The 26,157-nt window shown below is 44.0% G+C and overlaps 1 protein-coding gene across 6 annotated transcripts; it reads left to right on the plus strand.

Annotated features, from left to right (window-relative positions):
- Positions 1-10,438: 10,438 nt before the first annotated feature.
- LSM14B (LSM family member 14B) lies at positions 10,439-22,504 on the plus strand. Of its 6 annotated transcripts, none has more exons than XM_050907349.1 (10): positions 10,439-10,610; positions 15,260-15,423; positions 15,776-15,911; positions 16,376-16,492; positions 18,301-18,471; positions 18,596-18,676; positions 19,736-19,897; positions 20,077-20,230; positions 21,245-21,424; positions 21,796-22,504. In XM_050907349.1, the coding sequence occupies exons 1-9, from the start codon at positions 10,490-10,492 to the stop codon at positions 21,414-21,416; spliced, it is 1,278 nt and encodes a 425-aa protein (XP_050763306.1). In that variant the 5' UTR covers positions 10,439-10,489; the 3' UTR covers positions 21,417-21,424; positions 21,796-22,504. The 6 variants fall into 6 exon arrangements, with proteins under 6 accessions (XP_050763306.1, XP_050763307.1, XP_050763308.1 ...); XM_050907350.1 differs by having other exon boundaries at positions 18,599-18,676; XM_050907351.1 differs by having other exon boundaries at positions 15,776-15,839.
- The last annotated feature ends 3,653 nt before the right edge of the window (positions 22,505-26,157 follow it).

Raw genomic sequence — 26,157 nt, forward strand, 5'->3', positions numbered from 1 at the left:
ATTGAATCACTATTTCCAAGTGATACTCTAACAGAATATGTCAAGAAAAGGTGCCTGCTGATGGGTCTCATTACTGGAAATCCATTTGCACATTTTACAGTCAGGATTTGTTAGAATATGTTTGAAATATTTCTTTTTAGTGAGAGGTGACTTTGGCAGTTTTTGCTTCAGTTCTTCTGGGATTCTTTGTGAGCAAAGTATTACCCTGCCAGGGATATTTTATCAACAATATCCCCTCAGACATCCTAAACATGGTATACTAACACTAAGGATGTTCCAGTTCTGGACTCTTTCGTGTCCTCTTGATTCAGAGCTGTTCTAGTTCTTCCCTGAGCTTTCCGGCATCATTCAATATGATTTTCACACCAGTCCTCACTGTTTACTTTTTGAGCAGTGCAGATCACTGGTCCTCTTCCTCCTTTACTCCTCTTCTAGATTCCAATTCTCCACCTCCCAGCAATTTAAAAAACAATGGACAAATTGGTCTGTTGCCTCCAGACACAAGCCTGGTAGCTTGCTACGGGCAGAAGGTAGCTTCTGTTCTGCTTACAGTTCTGTCCAGCTTCATATGTGACATACAGTAATGGTCACTCGGGTCACTCTTGAGAGGTATAGTTAGGCTGACTTGACTTGAGATGTAAAGGCCACAGAAAATTTCCTTGTCTATGTCAATATACTGTTCTCTTATCACTAATTATGCTGTACATGCTGCTGTGCACTGCTTCCTCATCTCTCTAATACTCTTCTGTGTATCAAATGAAGCCAAGAGCCAGAGGAGATGGGAACCTAGATGGTGTGATGCTATTACACTCTCCATTCTGTGCATCAAGAGCAGAGCAGCACTCTTAAAACTGGAACTCCTTAAAGAACTGAAGACTGCTTGATTTTTTTCCAGTCAGTACCATGATACAGCATTCTTAGATCATTGCCTTTTTGCCCCATCAAAAAGTTTTTCCTGGACACGTGTTTGACAATTGACCAGTTATGGCAACTGGTGTTATCCTCTTTCTTTATATGCTTCCCTCCACTCACTCACCTTCAAAAATGCATAAATAAATGAAAGAACTGAAGATAAATCTTAATCTTATTTGTTCTTCGTCAGTGCCAAGAACAGGTACAGTTAATGCCACATCAGTCGTGAAACAGTAGTTGCTGTAGATGAAAACATTTGTCCTATGGAATTTGATAGGCATTTGTTTTATCATAATGCCTAGAGACCATAAGTTACAGGAACCGAGCCAGACACATTCTTTGTCCCTAAGCCCCTATCTAAGTCATTCAATAGCCCCATGGCACCCCTCTTTTAAAACAGAGGAGTTATTTAAAAAGAGCATTGTGTGTGCGCCTGAATATACACTTTTTAGCTTAATAATAAGAAATGTCAAATGAAACTAACAGGCTGAAAAGTTGGTAAAACTTTCAGCGTGCGTACAATACGTAGGTCAAAATCCAGATTCTTGTAGATTTGAACTGGAAGAAAAATCATGTGTGCAAGCATTTCTGAAAGTCGTCTTCAGATGACAAAAAAGGCTAAATCATTTTCCCTACTCCATCTCTAGTTCATAGTCTGCCAAATGCTCTTACCAAGCCTTATGGGACGATAGGATTCCTCAGAGCAACCTGACTAATCTTCGTGACATTATAAAGAAAACAGACACAAAAGACACTGAACTGGAAAGCCAGTGTAGACAGAAGAGGTATGAAAACATCATCTTTTAAAGAAAAAAATGACAGAAATCTAGTAAAGGAGGTTTGTTTTGGTTGTAATGAAATGAGATTGTATCTAAACATTTTGTGGATTTGGAATGCAAAAAGTATGTAAGCAAGATTTTGCCAAGTTTTTTTTTTTTTAACGACTTCTCTGTAATAACTGATTAAAATAAATCATGCTGTAGCTTCTTTATTGAGCTGCCTCAGTCTTAATGAAAACACAGCACGAAAGGCTATTATACCAGGTTTTTTTCTGAATTCTCCAGCAGTCTAAAATTGTTAGGGATATAATTCCAGACTATAGGTTACTTTTACACTACCTAAAATATATTCTATCAGAGACAGAGTTCAAGGATTTGCCCCTATTCCTTTAATGAGCTTTTGCTCATTTTTGAAACTCCAAACAAATCCAATAACTCAATTAAATATGGGATGTGTTCCCACAGTTGACAGAAGAAACTAGTATATGTTTTGAAGCAAGTCAGACAAATATTTTATCTCTCAAAATACAAGATGGGGAAAACTTCCAACCCAAAGGAAATGACACACCCAGATGGAGGGCCAAGTTTTTTATGTTAGGTTGTTCCTTATTTTCAATTTTGTCTGTATGGGGTTACGTGCAATACTCTTCCATTACCACAGAAGTATAACAACATTGCTGTCACTATTACTTAATTTTCTAGCTAGGACAGTAAACCCATCCATCTGTGTACACTAACCATTTATTAACGACCAGACAAAATGGCAGGCAACAAATGTAACATCTTGTTTAGGAAAAATGATTAGTAAGGGAAGCAATAAACAATTTGTATGTTCTTGTGTAAGAAAGTCAAGTTGTTTTTATGAAACTACAAAACTTGTTTCTCTTAATTATTTTCTGCAGAGCAAAAGAGGGAGCTAGTTTTGCTGCTCTGTACAGTTTAGTGGGCCAGTACGTTTACTCATTCATTACTATTCCTTGACATGAAGCCATCTAAGTAGAATTGTACAACTTGGCAGCCTGAAGCCATCCCTGCTACACCCTCATCCCCAGCAAGAACCCATCAAACGTAACATCCTTGTGACTTTAAAAGCTATGTGAAGTTGCATACTGGTACATGTGTCGGTACGATCATACAACATGCTAGCTCTTACCCCTGTACTATTACCAGCATTTCCACTGACTCAAAGAGAAAAAAGAAGTCTGTGCAGGGCCAAGTTGGCCCCTTCCTAAAGCCTTCCTGTCATTAAAAGAGATTCACAGAAAACAGAACCCTTAAACCTTCTCTTGCAGTTTGACTGCTTTTAGGTGTTCCAAATTCAAACTTTTTAATTCAGAAGGATCATCTCTCCCCCAGGAGCCACACCATCCTCTTTTATATCTGGGTGGAGTAGTAAGCCACGTGCATCGCACAGAGTCTGAATCACTAACTCTTGCCCTGTAAAGGCCAGAGTGCATTATTATCCTATTACAGCTCAGATAGTTATTTGAAAAGTTTTTCAGACCTATGTCCCTTTGGGCTTCCAGTTCATTCTCTTGCAGATGCAAATACCAGATTTCTTTCAGTTTAGAATAGAAGAAGATATGGTTTTTTCTAACTCACAACCTCACCCTCAACTCTGCTTGGGGTTCTTTCTGCTTCATCAATGACAATTACGATTCTTCAGACCAGTTTATGCTCTGAGTTATACTTGCACAAACCTTTTGCCTTCAAAATGTCTTACTAATAACTGTATGTCCCAGATAGCCTTTAGAAGTTTGTCGCGTGTGATGTCATGGGCAGAGTAAATGCTGAGGATGCTGCTGAGTAAAATGTAGAGACCAAGATGAAGCTGTGAGGCTCTCTGGAAAAAATTAAGCACGTTAATATGAATTGAGAAAATTGAAATGCCAAATCTCAAATGTTACTATTAGGGTTACTTTACAGAACAAAAATGTGGTTTAAAAGTGCACTGACTAACAAAACCCTTGTCATACATCAAGTAATAGAGAAATGAGGTATGAAGTACAAATAATGCAAAAGCTTTGGAACAGTAAATGTCAGAATTTCCAGGTGTATGTGGACAGTGTGTACACAAATACTACAACAGTAAGGAGAAACGTGAGTTAGAACTGACCTGCCAGAGAGACACTGCTGTCTTATGTGAAGATTGATTTACAGTTTAGCTTCTAAAATGTGAAGGAGATTAAATGCCAGTTTATTGTCACACAAAAAAAATTACTTTCTGAAACCGCACTAAAATCCTATTTCTGTGAATTACCTTACCATTCCTGGTATCTTTAACCTAAACCTGAATTAAAACCTACAAACTTTAAACTCCAAAGCCTGTTTAGTCTTATTTTTAAAAGTAAAATAACAACATAAATGAAGAACAACACCCTAGCAGATAAAAAAATGACTAATAATTCACATCCTCAAAGACATTTCTGAAACATGCCTTTGAAAACAAGTCCAAGAACAATTCAAGCTATGAAGACTGCAGCAGATGTTATGCAGGGAAAGAACAGCATACTGCTGAGTCTAGGTAAAATGATATGTTACCTAGCTGAACAGAAAGAAGCAGAATCTACTCGTCGTTTATACAACAGGTGAGGAGAGGGAGATTCGTTTCTTTGGCTCAAGAACAGAGTCCGCTACAGAGAATTAATGCAAATGAGGTCTCTGAACTAAAACATCTAATAAAGGAGCTCTTTCCTCTATATTCTCAGCCCAATGATGTATGTTGTCCTGTGATTCGATTTGCACCAGCAAGAACTGGGCAGCAGGGTCTCGGTTCAACCCCATTCAAGCCTTAGTGCCAATGAAATAGCGCTTAATACTGATAGCCTGAATGTGTTCAATAATTTGTAGAGAGAGAAAGAAGTACAGAGAGAGAAGGAGGAGCTCTTAAAGAAACACTGCTATGGAGTCTTCTGGAATTTTAGCCAAACCCAATTAGTAAAGATAGATTTCTGTAGCGGGAATGGTGAATTTTGCTAGTCTGCAACATCCAGGGGTCTGAAGTATGCAGTGAATACAACTTGTACTCTCCAAAACATATGATTTTGTTCTGAAAAGACCCACGGAGCGATGTATCAGGCTGTACTCCCATCTGCTCCTTAGTCTCTCCACTGAGACTACTGTCAAGTGTACCAAGTAGGTCAGTTGTGATAGTCTGGTTGTAACTTGGACTCTTTTCAGCCTGGAAGTGAATTTAGATCATTGGTTATCACTGCAGCTCTTGAACCTCTTGGAAAGCTGGGCATGAAGCTAAATACACAGATTCTTATTCTCCCAGTTAATGCATAAACCTGAAACTCTACAAAATCTTTATTTGCAGACTAATCCTCTGCACCATTTCATCCCTCACTTTTTTGCCTCCTTTCTCCATTTATTATCTCCTATTTGCCTTTCAGCGTGCTCTTCACTCCACCTTTTGCTCACTTGATGCCTGAAAAAACTTTATGAAATCCCACTTTCATCCCATCCCCTCACATCAGTGCATCTGTGAGAAGGATACACAGAGGCTTGCAGTTCACTTCAGCGCAACGCTACCCAAGAAAAAGCAGCCTATGCAGCAAAAAAAAAAAAGTCAGAGATTTTTCCTAACGGAACTTTGTATTTTAGGCTATGTTCAGTGCTCCCCACTGTCCTAGATAGACAACTATCTCTCTTTATGCCCTAATTATTTCTAAACTTAGGTCTGAATCCTCTTACTCATTTGAATGGGAGATAAGATGCCTAAACACCTTTTTTAGAATCTAGGTCTGGCTTGTAAGACTTCATCCTTCAATTTTTGTGACCAAACTGCAAACTTCAGCTTCGTCAACCTTTTTTGTATCACATACATTATCCATTTACCTGTCTTCATGAAAGGATCTCTTAAAATTATTTCCAAGTTCCACATTTGTGAATAAATTACCACCTAGTTAGCCAGGATAACTTCATCTTGTTAATGTAGAGTTTAGTAGTCAGACTGGTAATCTGAATCCCCACATGGTGATTTGAACCTTCCACATGGAAGTGCTACACAAACAGAAAAATTCTCCAGCATTTTTTTGTAATTTTACCATTGGATTTTCACAAATACAAAAAGAAATTATCATTTTGTGTTACAGCAAAGAACTGTCTTTCCCTATAGAAAATGACTGATTTATCAGGGAAGAGAGTAAACTGACTACAGTACAAAAAGTGGTATTGAATGTGTACATGGAACAAGAAAATAAAGATACACTATTTTAATGTGAGTGTATTTATAATAAAGCTGGTTAAAAAGTATAGAATAAGAGCCCGTTAAATGTAGCAGGTAATTCAAAATGCTACTTTTTTAATCTCTATAGGTAAAGCTTAATCTCAGATACTGACACCATACCTTATAAAGACTGCGTATCTGTGCAAAATAATAAGTTTGTTTTCAGCCAAACTCACGCGAACATTTCCTCCTCTTATATTTGTATTTCATACAGTTAGAGCACTGAAATAAACAGCAATGCCCAAATTGTGATCTTGCTTTGACACTCACAAACTTTGTGGGTCTGGATGAGAAGTTGAAGCTCTCTGCCATCACATCCTCATTGGTAAAATATATTTTGTCTTGACTGTGCAACGCACTTGGACTGCTGAGAAATGCAATGGAATAATGCAGATTTATGCCAGTTCCACCAAGTACACAGTCGAGGTACTAATTAAGAAAGCCAATCCCACACAAGCCTAAAACTATGACATTTTATAAAATATTTCATTTAAATCCAGGAGTTAAACTGACTTTAAATTTGATATATGGGGGTGGAATGAAAGATGTCAAAACTGAAATGTCTGAGGCACAGACTCAAAACTGAGAAAAAGAGAAAGGGGAGAGAGGCAGAACAGTATTACATGTATTACAATCTCTGTATTTATTTCTGGAATAAAAAAGAAAACAACAGCTATTGTTTTGATGGAATTTTTTTCAGAAGAGATACTCCTTTTCCTGAGATGCAAGACAAACTAATGTAATGAAGTACTATTTCCTATGTACATCATTGTATCTCTTTTTCTTAGACTGTGGGAAATGGAGAAACTAATTGTATGAAGCACCCATGATCTAAATAAAAGTTACCAAGTTTTCAATTTTTTTCTTACTCGTGTTTCTATTTTTTCTTTTCATTTCCTTATTCCATTCTCCTTCCCTCTCTCTTCCCTTTATTCTAGTTTCCTTCACATTTTTTTCTTTATTCTACTTTCTCTGCTTTTCTTTATTTAGAATAAAAACACTTACATAGATGAATCATTTTTTTTCCTTCTCATCTTTCCTGCATCTTTTCAGTTTCTCCATCTTTTTCTAGTCCCTCCATCATTCCTGGGCTCTTTTCTACTACCCATTCCCTGCACCACTATAGAATCATGTTCTGTACTTGGTGACCTTACCCTCCTTCCCTGCAGCTACCACTTTTTTTCTTTGAAACTACTGGTGTGTTTCTAACGTTTCTTCCTCTAGGGCTCGCATGTTTCTCCCTTCCTTTGTATCATTTGTTTTGTTTGCCACACCCGAATTCAAATCTCTGTTCCACTTTCACCTCCTCCATTCTCCATGCTAGTCTCTTTTCTCTCCTCTTCTTTGCCACCAACTGCAAACATATCCTGCTGTCCCCAGGTGCAAGAGGTGATGCTTCAGCAGCCAGTGCCTGGCTCGCTTCTTCTGGCAGTTGAGCTTGTTACAGATGTCTTTCCAACAGCTGCCCTCCGTCATTAACTCTGCCAGATGTCGGTTCAGCTCACATTGCCATGGACATGGCCATCAGCCACCACATAAGTGCTCTCTCACCATCATACACCCCACAAATTTTCATAATTGCTGTAAGTCATAGGTTTCTCTTTTAACTGCTATGAAATGTCGTTAGATATACCAGTGGTGATCATCCCAAATGCCACTAGTTGCATTCCAACTGCCATGGGAGTCTCCTTAGTTCTGGCAACATAGGTTTTCCTGTAAATGAACTAGATATGTAGTTACATACTCTGACTGCACCTTACCTCCCATCTCCAAAGACCACAGTTACCAGTGGTCCAAAATGCTGTTCTGTGAAAGCTGTGTCTGCTGCTATCATGAGGTGCAACTCTGCTAGGTTTCTTCCTAGTACCATGATGAACTGCAATCGGCTTCTTCATATGAAGCCAAATATTCCCTCTTCGTATGAGGGATGCCCAGGATCACACACTTGTCATGAATTTACACAGTGAAAGATGCTCTTTCATTCCCCCTTTCAACACTTAATGGATGAAGAACTGTATTTTTTAGCAGAATAAATAACACTAACAGGGCATTTAAAATGTCAGGTGTCATATTTCTTCTTGCTGATCACTTGTTATCTCTGACTGTTGTCAAACAAAAGATACTGAGGAAATTCATTACAATAAGAGTATCTTCCAGAGGCAGGTCGATTTATGGCCATGATGATTATAACTAAAATCCTATGTTTGCATATCTCTCCTTACCAGTGTATAGATCATGCCACTTTGGTGTATTCTTCTTTTTCCACATTGCTTTAATTAGTCTTCCTGCAGGATCCACATCGCTGTATTGGTATGTGTGATTGTCCCTTTCTCTTTCCTGGTATTTAAAAAGAAGTGAAAGGATAAAACAATCATAATACCTTTCGCTGAATACAGAACAAAATACTGGAACTAGAGATGCTTATGAATCAGTGACATTTTGGTGTGCATAAAGAAAAAAACGAGTTGAACTGAAAAACCCGAAGGCCCATTTACCATTTGTAAAAAATATTTTAAGAGTGGAAGTAAGGAACATCAAGTTAAATATATTGTGGAGTTGGAGAATATAAACCAAAAGAGGGAGTACTGCTTCTCTACCTTTGGTTGCATTGCCTATACTGACATCATTTTTCCCATTCAAAATAATTATTTGTGACTGCCCCGAACTGAGCATTTTATTATTTCTCGCCCTACTTTTTCTCCATTTGAACTTTTGCACGTTGTTTAACTAGACACTCCTCATACAAGGGAGCCAGATCAGTTTTTTCATCAGGGAAGTTTCTAACCAGTAATTTGCCTGCTAAAGGGCACTGTTTACTGCAGTAAAAAAGGAATCTTTTCTTGCTCTGTATAGGTTATACTTAAGGCTGAGCTAAAAATCTAAAAAGATTGACTTTAAGGGCTGACTTTCTTATTAAAAAATACTGTTTGCCCAATTAATATATATGAAATCATTTACTTTGGTTTTTTTTTTTAGCAACTCTCTCCATGGTGGAACGATGAAAATCTAACAAGATAAAGACTGCACATCTGTGTCCATAAGAGAGAGTGAGAAGGAAGGCATCTTCCCTGTTCAGACAGGGAGATCTGCTCTCCAAGCTGTACAAACAGCACGAACAGTAGCACCATAAAATACGGAAGGTCACAGGGCGGACAGCTTGGGGCTTTTGGAGAACAGCTCTCTGAGCCATGGTGCGCAAGGAAGCACGTTGTTGTGACATGAGGATAAACCTGTGGACCGCATACTACTGTGTCACTGTTGTGTCACTGATGGAAGACATGTAACCAAGGCATGGGCACATGCAGCTCCAGCAAACCTCTTTACACTTAGACAACGGCTCCCGCTGTATTGTCTCCAGCTGCTGGTTTTGAATCTTATTCATTTGCGTCACACAAATTAGTGAGATTTGTGCACTCTGACCTGCTGCCCCAGACGTAACTGCCCTGCCTGATCCCCATCCACCCTCACGTTGGTTAGTGACTTCACCTCCTGTGACTATGTCTGCCAGATGCTACCGGTTGTCTCTCATTGACCCGCAGATGGCTGGGGAGCCAGAGAAATCCCAGGAGACGCTGCACTGAAAGATTCATTCTACAGCTGCGGCCTAGCATTGTGGTCCCTCTGCCACGATGTGACTTGCCGCCATCAGCGCAGCGGCTACATCCCGTCTCGCCTGCTGAACAAAGGCACGGTGTGTGCTTCACGGGGCAGGCCCTCGGCATGCACCGAGGGCTCTTCCAGCACGAAAGCAGGCTCTTCAACTGCCACGGCACCGGAGGGAGGAAAAGGGGTCGGGCAGGAGGCAGCCATTCCTGCTCTCGTCAGAGCGCTGCTGCGGCTTGAGGCAGCAGGCATCTGCGGGAAGCCTTGGAGCAGCCTCTCTGCTGCAGAACCCCAGGGAGACCTGCTGGGGAGCGGGGTGAGGTGAGGCGGCAGGCGGCTCTCAGGGCGGGAAAAGCTCGCCTCAGAGCCCGGCTCGGCGGGCGGGGGGGCGATTCCCCCCCCCTCCGCGTTATGTGACAAAATCTGTGCCACACGGGTGAGTGGGCAGTGACACACGGCTCGACTGTCAGCAACGCAAGGCGGCCCGGCCCGGCCCTGCCGTTACCCGCCGCCGGGCGGGGCCCGCCCCCCTCTCTCCTCTCCCCTCAGCCGCGGCAGCGGTGCAGCGCGGGAAGGGCGCGAGCTCTCGTCCCGCCCCGCCTCGCCCCGCCCCGCCCGCAGCGCACGTGGCACCCTCGCCTGGGCCGGTCACGTGACACGGGATCCGGGCTTCCCCCCCCTCCTCACCCCCCTCCCTTCCCTCCGCGTCTGACCCCGTCTCCCGTCTGGTCAATAGCAGGCAGCGGCGGCGCATGCGCGGCGGGGCCGCAGCACGCCCCCGCCCTGGCCCCCCCCCCAGCCCGTCTCCCTCCGCCGTATATAAGGCGGGCGCGGCGGGGTTCCCGGCTCCGCAGTGTGCGTGGGCGGGCGCGGCGGCTCCGCGCGGCGGTGCGGCGACCCGCGCGGCCTCCTCCCTCCCCTCAGCGCGGCCCGGCCCGGCCCGGCCCGGCCCAGCGCCGCCGCCATGAGTTCGGGGACCCCCTACATCGGCAGCAAGATCAGCCTCATCTCCAAGGCGCAGATCCGCTATGAGGGCATCCTCTACACCATCGACACCGAGAACTCCACCGTGGCGCTGGCCAAGGGTGAGGCGGCGGGGGGGGGGGGGGGAGGGGGGGGGCGCGGGCGGGCCTACGCTGGCTCTGGCGCCGCCGCCACGGCCCGGCGCTCGCTGAGGGGATGCGGGGGGCCCGCCCGCCTCGCCCATCGCCTCCGTCCCCTGAACAATGAGCCCGGCCTGGGCGAGCGGCGGCCGGAGCCCGCCCGCCTTAAGGGGCTGCGGCGGGGCCCGCGGCTCCTCCGCGCTTGCGGCCGGGGCGGCGTGCGGGGAGCTGGGGGGCGGCGGGGTTGGAGCCCCGTGCCTTCGGCGCTGCTGGCTTTCCGTGAGTCAGCATTTGCGAGGCCGCTCCACGACGCGGGGACGGGCACGGGCAGTGGCGGGGGCTTGCTGTGCCTCCCCGGAGGGGCGCTTCGAGGCGGCGCGGCGGGCAGGGCCCGGGATGCTGAGGAGCCCTTGGTTTTCATGGAAAGTTACCAGTCCCCTGAAGAGGAAGAAGAGCTGCCAGCAATGCTGGCTCCTCTGACTATTGTCAGAGCCAGAAAGGTGGTGGTCTGCATTGCTGTTCGTGATTTGGTTCACCTCTCCTGCCTGTACATGGATGCCTGGCAGTATCTCAGTGCTTGGCTTGAACAGGGTGCCAGGCCAGTGCTGAGGAACACGGTTGCTGTTTATGTGTCTTTGTTCCTTTCGTGATCAATAACTGGACTCTCTTCAGGTGAAGAGGATGGGAGCTCATGTACAGAGCGCTGTGGGGTATCTGCACGTGGGTCTGGCTCTTCCTACCTTGCAGGCTCCTCATCAAGGCTTTGCATCTTGTTTCCCTGTAGAAATAGTGATCTTTATCCTCTACTTAAATGGTGTCATTTGGATCAATTGTCACCTGTGCTGGGAACTCCTGAATTTACTCTCAGAAAAACCTGTCCTGTCTTGCTTAGTCTCTCAAACAAGATCTTATTTCTGTACTGCTTTTAATGTCCAGTTTGGCTACTCCAGCTAATGTGCATCAGCTTTTTCTTTCCCTCAGTTTTGTCCTTCCCTGTTCTGGGAAGTTCACACCTTCTTTGTTGCCTTCAGCAACCCATCAGGATTGTCCACAAACCAAACATCTTTTGTTTTGAAAGACTGTCTGCTGGCACGAGACACTGACTTGCCTGATTCTCAGCTCTCCTTGAGGCAGCCTGTGCCACAGTATTTATTCAGTATAATGATTTTTATGTGATGCTGGACATGAGCATTTGACACCTATTAGTGTGTATTCTGAAGTTAAAAATGTGGGTTTTCACAAATCCACTTTTTCTCTAGGGACATAGCTGTTTGTTAAACATACAAATGGAGCTATTTATGTTAGTGTTTCACTCAAAATAATTGAGAGGTTGCAGGAAGGATGCAGTTCCTTTACTGTATGTCCAGGAAGGTCTTTACCCAGCAGCAAGTAGAAATGGTTTCTCACATAGTTCTGGCTTCCACATAGCACTTGCTACTTCAGAGCTTAAGTGGTGTGTTTCAAAGGCATATGTGATTAAAGTGCTTTATGGTGTGAGAAAGTGCATGCTCTGTATAAGATTTCTGGCAGTTCTTGTATTTATTGGTCTCCTAGTGTTCAGTTTTGATGAACTGGAATGCCTAAGAAGTAGCTGTTACAATAGATGGAGAATACGTTTTTCCCCACTTAAAGTGCTGCTCTATAAACTTTACAGTACAAACCTTGCTTTTCATTTTAGCTCGGAGGGTTTTTTAAATTTAGAGACCTTATGTCAAAATTAGTGTCAGAATTATGAACATAGCAACAATGTTGAAGTTGGTGACAGCAATATCAACCCTGTGCTTAGGGGGCCAGCAGTTTGAAACACTTGATCTTTGAAGCGTTAGAAGAACCATGAATTACTGACATGCAGTTGAAGTTGTCCAGCTAGCTAGTAAATTATTATTAAGCCCTAGATGCCACTGTTTAAGGTTCAGACAACTTCAGTATGTAATGTAAGTGCTATTCTCTTGACTTTTATCATCCGAGTGATATGAAGAAAAATTTAGGTAGAAAGAGACCTCAGGAAGGAATCTGGTTCAGCCGCTTACTCGAAGCAGGGCTAACTTCAATTGATTTGTATTTGGTTCCTGTTAAATCTCAACACATGCACAATATCTTAAACACTGGATAAGGAGATTCCATGTGCTTAATTAAGCCCCGCAAGAAAGTTGTCTGTCTTGTTAGATGCTAAACTTAAATTGCAAACAAAGGAAGCTTAAGCCCATTATTGTCCTGTCAGCAGCGAACACCAGAAACTTACTCCCCCTTTTGTAGAAGTCTGAAGAAACTAGAGTTTTTGAGCAAGAAATATCCACGTAAGCTCTGCTTTCCAGACATCCAGTCACTCTTGTTATGCTTCCTGACCCTTCAGAGGTCTAGCTCAACAGAGCCCTACACATGAGTACAAACTGTGTTGTAAAACACTAGCTGCAGTGCCGTGTGGGATTGATTTCCTGTTCATCTGTAAACAATAGTCACTGTAACTCTTCATGGGAGACAGCCCTTTGGACCTCTGCAGAAACTTAAAGCTGTGCTTTGTGATGTGCCAGAAACCGTTAAACACTTCAAATGCAGGGGCAGGCATGCTCAACTCCTAGAGCCCTCTCAAATGCCCTCACTGCTGTTTTGTCTACAACAAGGACATAGTTTTCCACCTTTTTAGTTAGAAACCTTGGGACCCTCCAGCTGAGAGGCTGCCCGAACAGCTTCGGGCTTTGCAGGTCATGTGTTTCTCCATATGGAAGCTGACAGGCTGATCCCAGTGCTCAGAGAAGATGTGGTGCTTTCCAAGCTAGCTGTGGGATTCTGCAGTAGTCCCCGGGTAGCTTTAGTATGTCTTGCCATGAGCTGTGTGCTGTAATAATCTAATCTTGAGCAGGGATATCAGTGGTACGGTTCGTGTCTAAAAGGCCACAAGTGTTGCCTTCAGTTTATAATCTGCTTCTAGTTGACTAGGTTACAGCTGTAATATGATCAAACAGCAGCTGGAGGTCTAAAATAACTTGGAGAGGTTATATATCCTAGTAACTAATGGAAGATGGTCATTCAAGGAAGTGACTGACAGCTTGTCCTTGCACCAGTTAAGATTCCCTTCCAGTTAGGTGTAAGCTGAGGTGCTAAAACAGCATCAACGTGATAGAGACAAAGTCTGGCATTGACCTGCTGTACCTGGAGCTTACTGCTCCTTGTGAGCTCACATACATGTTGAACAGAGGTGAAGACCACTTGCAGCACTAACTGCTGCTTGGTGGGAGGAATGACCTGGATACAGTTTTTCATATCTGAGAACAGGACTCTTGATGAGTAGCCCTGTCTACAACCATCAATACTCCTAATAAGTTAGTAACAGTATAGTATACCAGGGATGCTCAGCACTGGGGTTGAGTGGATCCACTTTTTGCTGCCCTCTTTCTGGGGAAGCTGTGGTGCCCCCCGTCCCCTATCATCCATGTGACAGGGCTGTCTGTGCTTATATCTTCCCAGCTGTGCAGTGGGAGTGGCAGCTGGCTGGCACATCACCACAGAGTGTAACATGGCAGGTGCTTGTGAAAAGTCTGTTAAGGATGTAATATGTAAAGGTACTGCAGGAATCATGGTGTGTCCTGGCAGAGAGGTTGAATACTTCTGTGGTAACCTGTTAGAAGCAATTGATGCAACTCCAATACAGAATTCTTCTATTACCAGAAAGCATATATCAAACCAGTATGTGCTGGTGCTTATCTGAACTGGCAAAGCTTCATGAAAACAGAAAACAACTAGACTAATAAACTTGATGAGCTTCTGTAACTTGTGGCCATCTCTATACGTGTAGACCATGCTCATTCTCTAGCCCATTTCAAGCTTCATGTGTCAGTGTCTGATGTAACTATGCTACGTATTTTCCTGCGCTAAACCTAGTAAGTCTGAGTCTGATCTCTTCCTGTTTAATGGCTCAAATTAATTTATGCTTGTACCTGGTAGTTGCCACACAGTCAATTGCAGCCTTTTTTCCACTCTGATGTGTAACATCACTGGTTAGTACCTGCTCAAGTGTTCTGATAGCTGGGGCTCAGTAAAGCCTCGGTAGGTGCTGAGGTTTTAGATTTATCACTAAAAGCTTGCTTTGTAGTCAGTGGAATATTAATCATAAAACCAATGGCATGGAGTAGAGAGAGAATTTTAATAGGAAGTTCTTGTCATTGATAAAACTTTACCTCTATAATAAATATATGAAACCAAAGTTGCAAATTTGAGCTCTAAAGCCTTCTAAGATTTTTCCTCTGCTGCTTCTGGGGCCTCTCCTGTGGTCTGTTGCAGTGGCAGTTGTCTCAAGCTGAATGCCTGTGTGGGGCAGGTGCTGGGGAGGGAAGGGGAATATGGCGGTACAGCACTGTAGGGAAATCCTTGGTTTTGGAGTAGGATTCTTCGCTCCAGCTGGTCTATGGTCTTTACCTTCACAGCTCGATGTAAATAAAACTGTTTATGCAGGCTGCTGAAAAAGTTGGCATTTGAGGGAACAGATGTGTGTGATAAGGAGATTCAGGGTTCTGGAGGTAACCTTTTTTGTTACTTTTGGCAAGTATTACAAGAGTACTCTTTAATTGCATGAATAACGTACACAATGCTGCAATGGTAATACTGGACTAACAGTAATCTTTCTAATGCTAAAGTGCGATCCTTTGGTACTGAAGACCGGCCCACAGACAGACCTGCTCCTCCAAGAGAAGAAATCTATGAATACATTATTTTTCGAGGAAGTGACATCAAAGACATCACTGTCTGTGAACCTCCAAAAGCTCAACATACTCTGCCACAAGATCCTGCCATTGTTCAAGTAAGTTAGCCTGAAGTGTTGATAGAAAGCTATGATAAAACATTGGTGATGAAAGACTCGATTTTGGTACAAACTTATAAGAATGAAGGCCAGTAAGTGTCTCCAGGAATCTTCAGATTGAAGCATCCTGAATTTCGTTGTAATGTTTGAAATAGCGGCAGCATTAAAGACTTCAGTCAACAAAAGCCGGAGTTAGTTTACCTAGCTGAGAATGCAGGAAAATCAGAGGTAAACTAGCCCTTCTCAGTATTTACTTAAGCTTTAGTAATGCTGTACATGAAGTAGAGAATCACTGCCAAAGCAAGTTGACTTCTGGATGTCGTAAATGGAAATGTACTTTGTCTTGTTACAGTCATCACTGGGGTCTGCCTCTACATCGTCCTTTCAGCCACATGTGCCTTACAGCCCGTTTAGAGGTATGCCACCTTACAGCCAGCTTGCTGCCAGCTCTTTACTTAGCCAGCAGTACGCAGCTTCGTTAGGTTTAGGTAAGTAAAAACTTTACTTGCTAGAATAAAGGTACAGTCCTTGTGTGCAGCTACTGTGAAACCAAATAACAGTAACTAATACCGAATTCCTTGCCAAGTGTCAGGCTGCAACAAGCAGTGAATAAGTAGTTAACAACTTTGTGCAATGATCTTATTGCAAGGAGGCCTGCGTTTCACTTACATGCACAGACACACATGAAGGAAAGACACAAACTAAATAGCTAAAGTTTCTTTCTGAAAGTATTGTGAATACCTAACAGTTGAGGCCAGTTCATTTCTAACCTAACATACCTTACATATACATCACATGAAAAAAAACTTGTATTCCCAGAGAGGACTGTAAATAAGCTGCTCTAATGCTGTTCTAGAGATTCTTGTATCTCTTTCCAAGTCCTTCAGATGTTTCACTACCTTGTATCTTATCCATATATCTTTGCTTTCTCTTCTTCCCTCTATCTCTTTAGAGAAATTGGTAAGCCCTCCAGCATCAGCAGCTGCTTCCAGCCCTAGTTCTTCTCCGTCTCCACAACCTGTTTCAGAGCCTGACATGTCTTCAGAGCCCCATCAGCTCTCTTCCAAGGGTAACAGCAGTTTGAGGACTCCAAATATTTGGAAGAACTGCATGGCACTTGCAAAACACTCTGTTCTTGTTAACCCCTCCTAGAATGATAGTACTTATATGGGGAATGCTAGTAGAACTAGTTTGTTCTCAGCTATTTTTGCCTTTCATTAGATGAAGTATTCCTCCTGTCCTAGAAGTATCAATTAGAGAGACAGGAGAAAGAAAAAGTACAGGACAGCGGATCCTCTTGTGTAAGTATCAGGAGAGGGATGAGGCTTAGGGATGTTGGTGTGCTGCATCCTATCCAGGAACATGTGTCACCTTAGAGACTGGGTGAGGAATTAATTAGTCTTTCCTGGAAAGACAAGCACACTGCTTAAACTGTGGGTGGCTTTGCTGTTAGGGACATAGGTTAATAGAAAATTCAGGAGCATTGCTGTAATTGAGGAAATATCAGGATAGATTTCATGCATGATGGGGCATATTACCTTGTCAAGACTCCCAATTAGTAAAGCATGACTAACAGTAAGCAATTTCTGAGTTGTGGTAAGCTGATATAACGTAGTTCTGGGTGCTTGCTTCTATGTGTAAAAACTTTTAAAGGAGATTGAGTAGAGACACTAGACTGACCATCCTCAGAGCAGAGAGACCAGGTGCAGCCTGCATTTAAACATGGTAATTAGTTTCATCTGGTTTTAACTTAAGCATGTATGCTTGTGTTGGCATGAAACTGTTTTTACTTACTCTCTGGTTTTGGCCATCTATCTGTACGTACTTTCTCAATATTCTGGCTAAGCTTTGAAACTTTCTCATGTTAAACTTGCACAGCAGCTTTGTCCTACTGAATAATCCTTAGGATATGTCTGTCTTCCTTGCAAGTTTTCCAGGTGTACATTAACTGGGAACCTGCATGGTGTTACCTACTGGGTCTATCTCATGTGGACTTGGGTGACCCAGAAGTGTCAGTGGCTTGGTCTGTGTGTACTCTTCGGCTTTTCACTTTTCTTGCTCTTTAAGTATATTCAGTTAAAGTTCGCTTCCAAGCAGTTCTTATGCATAACTACATAAACCTGTAGTACTCCAAAACTTCTAATTAAATCTAGAATGCAGTGTTTCTTCTGCGTACTGAAGACTGTCACTTTTTAATATAATTGGTGTAAGGTATACCAAACCATGAAAAGTATTTACATGTTTTGTAGTGTGAATAAATAAGCCTGGATGGAAGAGCAACAGAAGTCTTGGTAACACTTTGGCCTTGACCAAGAAGGAATTTAAAAGGGTAACTTTGAGATCCTGGTCTGGTTTCAGGTTTTCTTTGTCTGAAAGCTAACAATAAGCAATGAAGTTGAAGGACTTCTAAAAGCGGCTTACAAAATGGGATATAGTTGAGGTGGTTAAGCGTTTGCTGCAAAACTTTTTTGACAAAGTGGGGAAACTTTCTTGAGCAGTTTCAAGATGGTGGATTTTTGCTTCAGATTTAAAGTATTGTGTAAAGTAAAATCCTACATAATGAAGGATACACCTACAAACTAGATTTTGGTATAAACTGTCTAAGACTGACCTGGCTTGCTTATCTAATGTGTGTCTAACGGTTTAAGAAATAAATGGGTAGACTTCCTGATTTTAAGGCTTTGGATTGGAGAGCCACAACTTGTATGGCAGTAGTGCCTTACCTAGTGTATATGCCACTTAAATATAGCGTGTAATGATAAACACTCAAGGCTTTGAGTAATTCTTGACAAAACGGTTTCTCCATAGAGGTGGGTAGGGTTTGGATAGCGTTGGCACATTTTCTGAGAGGCACTTAGTCATTGGGGTTTTTTCCAGGTGCTGGCTTTCCTTCTGTTCACCCAGTCCGCAAAAGCCCCATGGTAGAGCAGGCTGTTCAGACTGGCCCAGTTGACAACATGAATTCACAAAAGCCACCGCCAGTGAAAGTAACTCCAGGGGTTCAGCGCAATGGACGGCAGGTTCCACAGGGCAACAGTAAGACAAACGGTATGTATGCACCACTTCATCTTTAAAGTGCCGTTTTGAAGCATCCTTCAAAGGTACATAGCAAGACTAAACTGTTTTGGTTTTGTTCTTGTGCTCCTTTATTAAGTTCATCCTTCTTGTTCAGTAGATACCGTTCAGGCAGCACCTGTGCAAACCCAAGGACAGGTGAATGATGAAAACAGAAGACCTCAAAGGAGAAGATCGGGTAGGTTAACCTGACACTAAACAGTCACGGTAGCATATAAAGGCAAATATTGTTACCTTCAGTGAAGGATTATCAGGCAGAAGATTGAGAGCAAAATAAAGCTTGATAAGGCTTTGGGCATCCAGAGATACTTCCGTGACAAAATAAGTTCGGGAGTCACAGAAGTTCAGAATGCTCCAAGGACAGAATTCTAGTGTCTTTTCTAGAAAACTTGAAGGTATGTTATAAAAATTGATGCTATGAGTTGGCAGCAGCAACTAGACTTCTCTGAAGCCTGAAGTATTTTTACTGGGAAGGGCAGCCTGTTTAAGAATTTCCAGAGCTCTTATAACTGAGAGGAACTACGGAGCCCTTGCTTCCATAGAGCAGAGTTCTTATCTCAAGACTGCAGTTTAAGCACAGGTCAAAAGAAAGTGAAATTAAATTCAAACCGATATTTCTCCCCCAGCAAAATAAGAAAAGGCACGAAACAAAACTTCAGACTCTCAGGTCTTCAAATTAATTTGCCTGAGGGCAGCACTGTAGAAGGGGTTGTAGCTTTTCCAAAAAGGAGTTGATAGCATCTCAGTTGGAACCCAGAAACTATACAGAATACAAGCTCCCTTTGTGGGTAGATGAGTCTTGGGTGGATTTTCTGAAACCAGTGACCTGCTCCTCTTCGCCATCATGACAGGTTTGTAGACTAATTACAGTGCCATGCTTACAGATGAATAGCAGACAGGAAAGATAGTGTTCCCTGCTTCCCTCCACTTTTTCTTGGTGTAGTACTTGTTCTGATTTCCTCTCCTGACACTGGAAGGAAAGTTGGGTATACTCTGTCTTGTTGGGTATACTCTGTCTTAATGGTAAGACTGACATCCAGGAATGCTTTTCAGAAAGTTGAAGTGTTGCTGTAATGTCTTCTACAGCCAAGTTCAAAGTTACTTTCAAAGAGGTGTGGCCTAACCACAGGACTGGAAGCCAGAAACTCCTGAGTTCTAACCCTGGTTTCCTCTGGTCTTGAGCAAGTCATTTAACCTCCCTGTGCATTACCAAGTGTTTAAACTCTCCTGCTTTCAGGAAACAGGAGAACCAGAAACCGTTCTAGAGGACAAAACAGACCAACTACTGTGAAGGAAAATACAATAAAGTTTGAAGGTGACTTTGACTTTGAAAGTGCAAATGCACAATTCAACAGAGAGGAACTTGATAAAGAATTCAAGAAGAAACTAAACTTTAAAGGTTTGTGACTTCATTAAATACGAATTGCTGAGCTAGTAGTAAACACTGCATAGACAAACTTGTTCTGAGAAACTGCATGATTACATGTGGCAGCATCTCGGATCTTGTTTGAGGGAGCAAGAGAACAGATGGCTCTTCAGTATGCATCAAGGAAGTGTCACATGTTTTGTTATCTTCAGATGACAAAGCAGAGACGGGGGAAGAAAAGGGGGACCCTGGAGTGGCAACTCAAAACAATGACAGTAATGCAGAGGAGGACCTTCTGGGACCCAACTGCTATTATGATAAATCCAAGTCTTTCTTTGACAACATTTCTTCAGAACTGAAATCTAGGTGAGTGTTTTCTAAAAGCTTGCTTTTTAATGCAATTTTAGCCATAGAATTCTAGACATAATCTATGTCACGTGGTTTAATTCTTTAAAAATCTTAGAATGCAAGAAAGTCAGCAAAACAATCTTTAGAAGGGAGTATTGCCATGCATTTGATGGCTCACGAGTGTTATTAACTAAGCTTCCTGCAGTGGGATCAAACAAAAAGCAAGGATTTCGACTGATACACTTGCCTCAACTATGATACAGGAATTTCCAGTTCTGTTTCCCAGTACTGACTTTGAACCCATTGATTTTAAACAAATTTCTTATCTCATTTGTGGGAGGCTGCATCAGGGTCATGCTGTGCTGAAGATGCTGCAGCTTGCAGACAGGAGCAAGCCAAGCCTGGAGTTTGGGCAGAGAGGAGGTCAGGTCTGTCTGTGGAAATGCATTAAGTTAAACGTTGGGAATATTAAAAGAAAGCTTCATCTTTTGCTGCTGACACTGATGTTATCAACTGCCTGGTGAAGTCAGACATCCATTTAGTGTCAGTATGTGAAATTCCCTTGGAAATGTTTCTGCTTCCCTTTAGCAAAGCTTTCTTCCAGGTGCTCGCCGGAAGGTGTTCCGGGCTAGGCAGGCTCTGCTAAGGAAGAAACACACTGGTGCTGTGGAGCTACCTCAGTAGCTGAACCTCAGTTGTGACAGGGCTTCCCGGGTTTCTGGAGAGGCTTCGCTGGAGTCAAGGGTCTGTAGCTTCCAGGAAAACAGGACAGGGTTTGAAATGCTAGTAAGACCGTATTCGGCCCTTTTCTAGGCCCATCTTTAGTTTTCCAGTGTGAAAGTAGCTTACAAAAGCCAACAGCTGTCACTTTCAAATCCATGCTTAGCAGAGGAATTGAGTTAGTGAGCATGTGTACGCTGCAGCTGGTTCTTGTTGCAGTTTAGATCAACAAAATAGGGTGCTTAGCTTCCTAGCTAAATGAGTTGGTGGCTATTTAATGTTTATGTTAAATCTGAATGCAGCCTTGTTCAGTTCTAGGCGTACCACGTGGGCCGAAGAAAGGAAGCTCAATACAGAGACATTTGGAGTGTCTGGACGGTTCCTTCGTGGCCGCAGCTTTCGTGGTGGATTTCGAGGTGGAAGGGGTAGCGGAGCAGCAAGGCGAAACCAAACCACTCACAGAGCTGGTACTGGCAGAGTGTAACTTCAGAGGCAAGTTTTTTAGCAAGAATAAATACTGTCTCTGAGCCAGGTTTGTCTCTTCCTTGCCTGAACTGTCTGTGCAACCTCTTTTGCTCTCCAGTCTCATGGATATATCAAGAATTGTTCCTTGCTGTATCTGATCTAGCCTTCTAAGTGGTAGAAGGAAATAGGAGTGGTTTTAACATGTTCTTTAACACGTTGATTGTTGTGTTGATTTCTTGGGCTAGCCTTCTGTCTGAGAAAGCAGGAGCTGCTTGTTTGAGCCGAGGCTCTAGCTAAGCGCTTCAGTTGATACATGGGTGTGAACTTCACTGCTTTTCTTTTTCTTGGGAGAAGATCCCCATGAGATCAAATCTAATTCTATCTGTTTTTCTGAATAGGTTCTAACATCTTTCCTGAGAGGATGAAACTGTATATAGAAAGAAAACAACCAACTGCTGCACTAATGTGGGAAAATGGTTCATATTGTTTACTGTCTCAGCTCAAGCGACAGAACTTCATGTACTACTGCTTATATTCTGGACTTATTTTGGACCAGCAGCTGTCAGCTGGAATATTCTTTGGAAGAGGGAATGTGTTCAGGGGTACCTTCTTCAGGGTGTCTTTTTTTGTTTGTGTTTTTTTTTTTAAGTGCAGACTAACTTACATGGTTCTTCTTTCTGGGTCTCTCAAAGGCTGCTATAGTCTAAGCTTAAAGTCAGACTCCTTTTCTGAACCCTGAAGAAGATAAATCATGCTACTTTAACATGGAACCAAAGCTCACTTGAAATAAACCAGCTATAATGTGTTTGTTCTGAGTAACCAAATGGATTCTTTGGTGCTGCTGGTCTCACTGTTCTCGGCAGCAGGTGTGAAGTAGCACCTGGGTATCTGGAAGAATGGATTCCTGGTGCTGAGGAGTTATGTATATTGTCACTTGGGAATACTGGATCGTTGATCATGTAGTAGTGTAAATGACTGTACAACTGTTTGTCAGCTGGTACTAATGTGGAGGTACTGCAGGTTTACACAGAACCGTGACTCCCTCCGGCGGAAGGGTGCTGGGCGTTCCTCAGGGGCGTGGAGCTCCTTACTGGGTCGGGGCAGTGTGGGGGGACAGCGTGCCATGTCCTCAGCGGGACAGGGGTGGCAAGTGCCTCCGCTCGTGCGCGCAGAATCAAGAGTTTTTGGCAGTGGTTGACTGTCTGGGGAGGAGATCTGAAGCTCTGACTTCCTGCCTCGGTTTGTACCTCGCTCATAGGTAGTACCAAACGCAAACAGTTCTCTGTACACTAGTAGACTGTGGTGGAACACTATGGGATGTTTTCATTAAACTAGGGATGGGAGTCCATATAATGAAGCTTAACAGATGGGCATGTTTAATTTGTTTCCTCTATACCCCCCATACTGTAAATAGTTTAGTTGTTTTTCTTTTGTTTTTAAAAATCTGTATGTGGGGAGAGGGGCTGGGAGGGAAGGGTTACATTTGTTTGCATGAATAAGTGGGTTAAATTGCTGTAGGCATGTGTCCCTTTTTTGGTTGGTAGGGAATTTTGTTGAAAAAGCACCTTGATGACTGAACCCCTTACATAGCTAGAATTTTTTAGTTATGCATTGACCTAGGTTACTGTAAAAGCTTGGATTTATTTTTGTAGGACTTTATTGCTAAGAATTAGAACATAGCAGTGGGGCTGCTCTTTGGAGTAATGTAAATTGTAATTATAATAAACATGTAAATGTTTAATGTTTCCCTCATACTTTGTTCTGTACATAGCTCAAAAATGTCAGTCCGTACAACCTGTCAGGTGCCTGTCCTAGCAGGGCTCAAATCTAAGTCGGAGAAAACCGCGCTGCGGAGTTCTGGCAGGCCTGTGGAGTATGACACAGTATTTGAAAATCGCTTAAAAACCCTAGCGCAGGCACTGCCCCCCTTGTCGCTGTTACCCTGTCCTCCTGTGTTCTGCCTCTCTTGTTGAGAAGTCAGCCCGATGAGTGTTAGTGTTGCCCAAACTGCCCTGAGCGTGCACCTCTCCGTGTGACGACCTGGCAGAGCCCGAGTCCCTGGGCTGGTGGAGCTTCACTAGAGTTTGTTTTGGGTGGCAGTGCTGCTGGGTCAGTAGCCACAAATGCCTGCAGTATTTGGGCTCATACCAGCAAAACAGGGCGTGTGCTGAAACGGCTTACTTGGAAGCTGCTGCAAGCCTCTAATTTCTCCGCTGGTAAAACAGCCAGCGTGCTGTGAAGTGCAAAGATGGAATTGCGCTGCCAGAGTCAACTGACTTGTCTGAGGTGGCTGTGGCAAAATGAGAAATCATCACTAACTCTGTGCAATAATGCCTTTTTTTATTTATTTTTAAGGCAGTAATTCCCCTTGCTTCTACAGTAGAGCCTCAGATCTAATACATAAGGCACAATCATTGTTCCTGACACTGCTGAAGTTACTGTCCTAGGGCTGTGTCCCAGCCTTTCCAAGTCAAGCACTGTCCCTGGCTCATCCTGGTGTACAGGAGCAGTGTGAGGGGACTAACGGCTGCGGCTCAGCCCCAGGATTGTTAACTGCCAGCCCTTCTCCACCAGGAACGGTCATTCCTGTTGGGTCTGGGGCAAGCGGCTGCCCCTGGGGCTCCGCTGCAGCCCTGCCAGCAGCCGGGTGGGAGATGCCCCGTGTTGAGGGAGCGGTGGTGGGAACTTGTGCAGGGAACCAAACACAGCTTTTGTAACTTCAACATTCCAGTCCAAGGATTGATAAATGAAACAACACGGTATTCCAGCAACTTGCTTTCTCTAGCTGATGTGGCCTAATGCTTTCCTGAGCAGCAGCAGCACTGCAGCTTTCCTGTCCTTGATTCCTCTGTGATACTCTGCCCACATGTTGCTTTCCCGCATTTAGCTGTAAACAGCTTCGTTGTGGTGCGAGAGGCCAGGGAGCGTGTGAGAGTCACTGCGGGTTTGTATCTGCTGCCCGGAGCATTCCAGCTGATGTCTGAGCAGCCTTCCAGGGCCCCGTGGGGAGTGCAAGATGTCCTGGGGCAGGGGCTCCTGTAGCTGAGCTGCCTCGTGCAGGGTACTGGGACGCTTTCAGTCCTTGCTGTGCTGCTGCCAGCTGAGTCTTGCTTTATACCTGTAAAACCATGTGTTGGTTGTCGGTAGCAGACTGAAGGGCTGCTTGCAAGGGCTGTTTCAGTTCCACCCCCTTGGATATAAATAGGGAAACTTTATTTGTAATAAAGGGGCACCTATTGCTATTGCAAGCAGGTACTGAGCCTTGTGGGCAAGAGCTCAGGTGTGGGAGAGGCCGGAGGCTTCTCTGAAATGGGGAAAGCCAACAGTAAGCACACCAGCACAACCAGGGAAGTGACCAACCTTCCTCTTCCCTGAAAGCTGGGAGTAAAGAGATGCCCTTAGGAGTACAGACAGGATGGACAAAGCCCTTTATTGTGCTGAAGGGTTGTATTGAAAGAGAAACAAGGCCCCAGGAACAAAAAAAAAAAAAACCCACAGTTTTTAACATGGAGATGGGGGATAAAGGGGCTGGTGTCAATCCTGGTCAGCAGGAGGGACAGGAGGCCCACTGTTCTGTACCCACCTTGTTTCAGAGCAGCACAGGCCCGTGACCCCGCTGGGCCAGCAGGGCCGTGTTCCCCAGCGCCTGCAGGAACAGCCTTGCCTTGGCCAGAGCAGGACATCCAGTGGCCACCCCTGCCCGCTTCTGCCTTCCCTGTGTCAGAGAGCGCCCCGGAGCGCAGGCTGCAGCCACCAGAGAACTGTCCCGATCAGCCTTCCTACCGCACAGAGGTGGTGACAGCAAGTGAATCGGCTGGAAAGAGCTTTTCAATGGCCAGACCTGGACAGTGGAGATGCCACAACGCAAATACCTGTCTGAAATAAAGTTTCCTATTCCCACTCACATCTCCTTTGGGCTAGTTTTAAAGCATTTGAGTAAACAGTTGTCACCTGACGCCTTCAAATTTATATATTTCTAAGTTTATTACATTATACATGTTAATGTCTGCAGCAAGTAGATGGCACAGAGCAGATCCTGCCTCTCAAGAGCAACATGACTTCGGTGCACAGCAGCACGGAGGCAGGTCTCTGCACCCCTGACAGCATGTCAGCGATCTCCCTCTGCTGCAGGGACGAGAGAACTGGCTCACGCAATTGCTGGGACTGGGAACAGCAAACAGGCTCGACCAGAAACTGAGTTCAACCCAACTCCTGGGGGTGAGATGTACAGAGGAAGCAGTACGAGGGTAAATACAGAAGGAGAAACTGGAGTAGAGCTTTATGGTTTAACTACATTGTATGTAACACTCGTCGTAGTTATTTTTAGCGTTAGGAAGCTACCGCTCCATAAATCCCCTAGTGGGCAATTGCAACAGCACCGCTTTATTCTGAACCGGATGAATCATGCACGGTCCATGGCAGCACCAAGTCATGCACCTCTGCTGCGATGACAGGCCTGCAACAGCCAGCCCTCACACTGACCTCCCCCAGCACAGCCCCCCGCCCCCTCCCTGCTGTCCCTGCAGGTAAAGCCTCACGCCTGCTGTCACCAGCTGCCGCAAGGCTTCTGTCCAGACCCTAGCCATTTCAGTTTGAAGATGCTAGTTAGGGGGGAAAAAAAGCATAATTCCATATTATTTACGTTCTGTCGAGGCCATAACACAACCCTTGAAACAGCCACTGAGAGAGAGAGAGAGAAGCTAACAACTGAGACTGTGGAAAAGAATCATTAAACAAAGTGAAGGGTCCGAGGAAAAAAA

Source organism: Gymnogyps californianus, chromosome 17 (genome assembly GCF_018139145.2).
Source record: "Gymnogyps californianus isolate 813 chromosome 17, ASM1813914v2, whole genome shotgun sequence".
In the NCBI taxonomy this organism is placed as follows: Eukaryota; Metazoa; Chordata; class Aves; order Accipitriformes; family Cathartidae; genus Gymnogyps; species Gymnogyps californianus.